Source organism: Naegleria gruberi (assembly GCF_000004985.1).
Source record: "Naegleria gruberi genomic scaffold NAEGRscaffold_86, whole genome shotgun sequence".
Lineage (NCBI taxonomy): Eukaryota > Heterolobosea > Eutetramitea > Acrasida > Naegleriidae > Naegleria > Naegleria gruberi.
This window is the reverse complement of record NW_003163241.1, coordinates 108,625-112,687: the sequence shown is the minus strand read 5'-3', so window position 1 is coordinate 112,687 and position 4,063 is coordinate 108,625. Positions and strand designations below refer to the sequence as shown.

General features: G+C 35.5%; 1 protein-coding gene across 1 annotated transcript in view; it reads left to right on the top strand.

The window, feature by feature from the left end:
* NAEGRDRAFT_54380 (uncharacterized protein) overlaps nt 1-3,571 on the top strand; it is a gene marked incomplete at both ends in the record, with an annotated part of 7,666 nt that extends 4,095 nt beyond the window's left edge. Inside the window, one exon of the mRNA XM_002669181.1 lies at nt 46-3,571. Coding sequence (XP_002669227.1) covers nt 46-3,571 — 3,526 coding nt within the window. The remainder of the gene's footprint in view (nt 1-45) is intronic.
* Nucleotides 3,572-4,063: the final 492 nt, after the last annotated feature.

The window sequence follows — 4,063 nt, the reverse complement described above, 5'->3', positions numbered from 1 at the left end:
GAGACATAGTCCAAGTTTCGTCCAACTATTCCATTTCTATTTGAGAAGTAAGGAAATTGAAGTGCAATCACAAGATGGTGATGCCTTGAGTTTTGAACTTCAAAAAATATTGGAAAAACTTGAGAAGAGACAAGCAAAGATCATTAATCTACATCAGGATTTCTTTAAAGAGCTTTCAAGCGAAAATCCTTCAGAGACAAAATTAGAGGACATCAACAGACAAGCTCACAATCTTACACATTATTGTGAAAATGCATACAAGAATAGTATGAGTTCCAATATGAATAACAAGACTTTAATGAGAGCATATGCTCACTTCTTAGAAACTTTCAAATTTGAACTGGAAATGGCTGCAGAACTTTATGAAGAAGCCAACCAAATTGAGGAAGAGAAAGCAAAGTCAACTAAGAAAAAACAACCAGAAAATAGAGTTCTTCCCTATGCTACTTCTACATCTCAATTAATGAAGCACAGTAAGTCCAATGCTGCCATGAAGAATGCTGTTTCATTCGATGAAGTTGTGGATAATTGGGATTCAATCAGTGCAAGAATGGAAGAAACTATGAGGGAGGAAGCATTCTACAGAAATTCTATCAACATGCCAGAGCGCAGGAAATCATTCTTTATGCTTTTTCTTCCATTTATTGTAATTTCCATTCTCATTATTCTATTCATGTTGATTCTTAGTTTGATTGTTTCATCAGAGTTTACGAGTAGAACAGCACTAGAGGAAAAGATTTGCTCAATAGCTGGTGCTCCAAGCATTATGGCAAATCATGTTAGAACATTGCAAGCAAGATACAGGTACTTGAACGAAACCACTGCTGGACCAGTTCAGCATTTGGCAACACTGCAAGCGAACTATGTTTTAAATTTAGTTAAGAATGTGATGAGTGCATCCACAGAGTCATTCTTTCCATCTATTACAGATGACTTCATCTCTCAAAAGTGGACTTACAAAATTCCAAACAAGCAGGTAGTTGGAGAATCCTCTCAGGTTTACACAACCATGAATGTGTCAGTGTTGGATTTCATTGCAATGTTTGCAGCTCAAGCTCCAACAGTTATCAGTCAGTTTTCTTATCCTGTTCAATTGAATAACACTGCCACAAACTTCCCAGTCTTGTTCTTCCTGTACAATAGAGAGACGATGACCGATGCATTTGATGGGTTTTGCCAATACTTTTTGACATTTTCCATGGAAAGAGCAGATACCCTCTCACAAGTGTTTTTATGGAGTTCAGGAATTCTATTGGGATGCTATTTTGTATTGGTTGGGTTCTATATATCCATGTTGAGTCAATACTTTGTTCAAATAAGACAGGTCATTTTTCATATCTTTAGAAAGATTCAAAAGGATGAGGTTGGTAAGCTATATCACACTTTGACATCTACTAAAACTGGAGATTACGGAGAAACTGTACTAAGTCCAAAGAATAAGATTATCATATACACTGCAATCACATTTTTTGTAGTAGCATTGGTGAGTCCTATTCAGATATACGAATTCCAACTCAACAAACAGAATCAGTTTATTACAATGAAAACTGCTGCTTCTGTAAACTACGTTCTTAGTTCAGTAACTTCTGTGAATTTCAAGTTGGCCGAGATGATTATTGCATCAAATATGTCAGATTACACTCCCGATGAGTTACACTTGCGGAATCAAAAGCAATTAATGAATATTACAATGTCCTGGTCTTATGCTGTAAGAGGAGCTCCAGAGTTGGGCTATTCCAATTCTCTTTTTGGAAAATATTCTGATATTGACAAATTACTTGCCTATAAGTGTGATTCAAATACTTCAATGGTTAATTACACAAGTGGTCCGGCTTTGGATATTCTCCCAGACAGTTTGGTGAAGACAAGAGTTTCATGTTATGGTTTAGAAAAGTTGATTCACTCTTTTCAAGATCTAGCAGCAGAGATTAATGAGGATTTAAAAGCAAGGTTTTACACAAAATCATACGAAACTGATCAGTACTTTACATATCTGTACTATCCAGCTCTGGTTGCAGTTCAGCTTATTTACGATTTCACAAGCACATATGTACAGAATACAAAACAATCAGAAGATTACTTGGCAATCATTTCAACCATTCTGGGCTCATTAGCAGTTCTTGTGTTTGGTTGGCTTTCCTATCTAGCGATGATGGATCTCTTTAGAGAAATTCAATCATTAAGAATAATGTTGAATTATATTCCTAAAGATGTTGTTGACATGATACCAGATATGATTGACTATATTTTAAACTATAGAGTTCCATCCTCAGCTCAAAAATTGAAGAAATTGATAAAGAGAAGAAATGCAGTCATGTCTGGACTTGAAGTGGATGATGAAAATATGGACATGACAAGATCAATTTTGAATAGTGGTGTAGATGGAAGCATTATCTGTAATCCAAAGGGAGAGGTTGTAATGTTCAATCCTTCCAGTGAAGATATGTTTGGTTATAAGAAGGAAGAGATTTTGGGAATTCGATTAGAAACTCTATTTACAGAATTGAATGTGGAAAAGATTACAGTTCTTATTGATTCCATGAAAGTTTGCAATGAGGAAACAGGTGTTTCAGCAGATTCATTCGAAGTGACAGGATTGAGAAAGAACAAGACCACTTTCCCTGCATTTGTGTCGATTTCTATCAGTCAGTACCTTGGTAAACCAATCTTGTCCTGTTTTGTGAAGGATGTTACTCAATTGAAGAAACATTCATTGTTGCTAGGTGAGGAAAAGAAGAAAAGTGAAGAGTTATTGTTGAATATTTTGCCATTGCCAGTTGCTAATAGATTGAAACAAGGAGAAACCTATATCGCAGAAAAGTTCCCAGATGTTACGATTTTCTTTTCTGATATGGTTGGTTTCACCAAAATGTCTTCAGGAATGGAAGCAGATCAATTGGTGATGATGTTGAACACAATTGTGAATGAATTTGACAAGTTGACTGAGAAATATTTGATTGACAAGATCAAAACTATTGGAGATGCTTACTTTGCAGTTTCAGGAACTCACTCTTCAAAATCATCTGACCACCCTGAGAGAATGTTAAAGTTTGCAATCTCAGTTTATTCATTCTTGAGAGATTTCAATATTAAATTTGGAAAGGAAGTGAATTTGAGAATTGGAATGCACACAGGACCATGTGTTGGAGGTGTTATTGGAACTAAAAAGTTTGCTTACGATTTGTGGGGTGATACAATCAACACAGCCTCTCGAATGGAATCAACAGGTGTTCCAGGAAGAATTCAAATTTCAAGAGCAACCTATGAAAGAGTATTCGATTTGGGATATGAATTTGAAGAAAGAGAATCAATCTATGTCAAAGGAAAGGGTGAAATGAAAACATACCTGTTAAAGGACAAACATCATGCAAACCCATTGCCAACAGTTCAAGAAATTCAAGAACTCAAGATAGACTCCCAATCTCCAACAAATCTATTAGAATCAAGTTCAGTTGACGAATTGACTGTTCTCAAACTCAATCAAACATCCAACACCCAACAAAATTTACCAGAAACAACCAACAATCTCAACCCTTCACCAACAATCTCTCCCTCAAAAACAGAAGCTTAATTTACATAAACAATCTATATCTAAATGTCATTTCTAAAATCTCCTCATACTCTTGTTCCTCTCGCTCTTCCTTATTAAGGCGAGATATGCACCTAAAACAACCTCAAAAAAAAAGGTGCAACACAACCTCGCGCTTTTCTGCTTTGAAATTTAGCAATATTTTTTCTCTTGGTCATCAAAGGAAATTAATCTCGGACTACTGGTAGAAGAGGTAAAAGTAAGGGAAATTTAATTTAGTAATAATATGCCACTCACAAGGCGATCATCAACGTCCTCTCGTAAGGTTTTACCTCTTGCCTTTGATTTACCTCAACATGATATTTATTCTAATGGGAGATTTAGTTATGAAGACAATGATTGGAATAGAAAATACAATAATTCGGATACAAACTCTTCCGTCTTCTTCTTATCGGCGAGCAATTGCCAAATTTCTATAAGAAATTGTATGCTTATAGTAATTTCGAGTTTGACATTAATGAGTGTGTTTGTTAT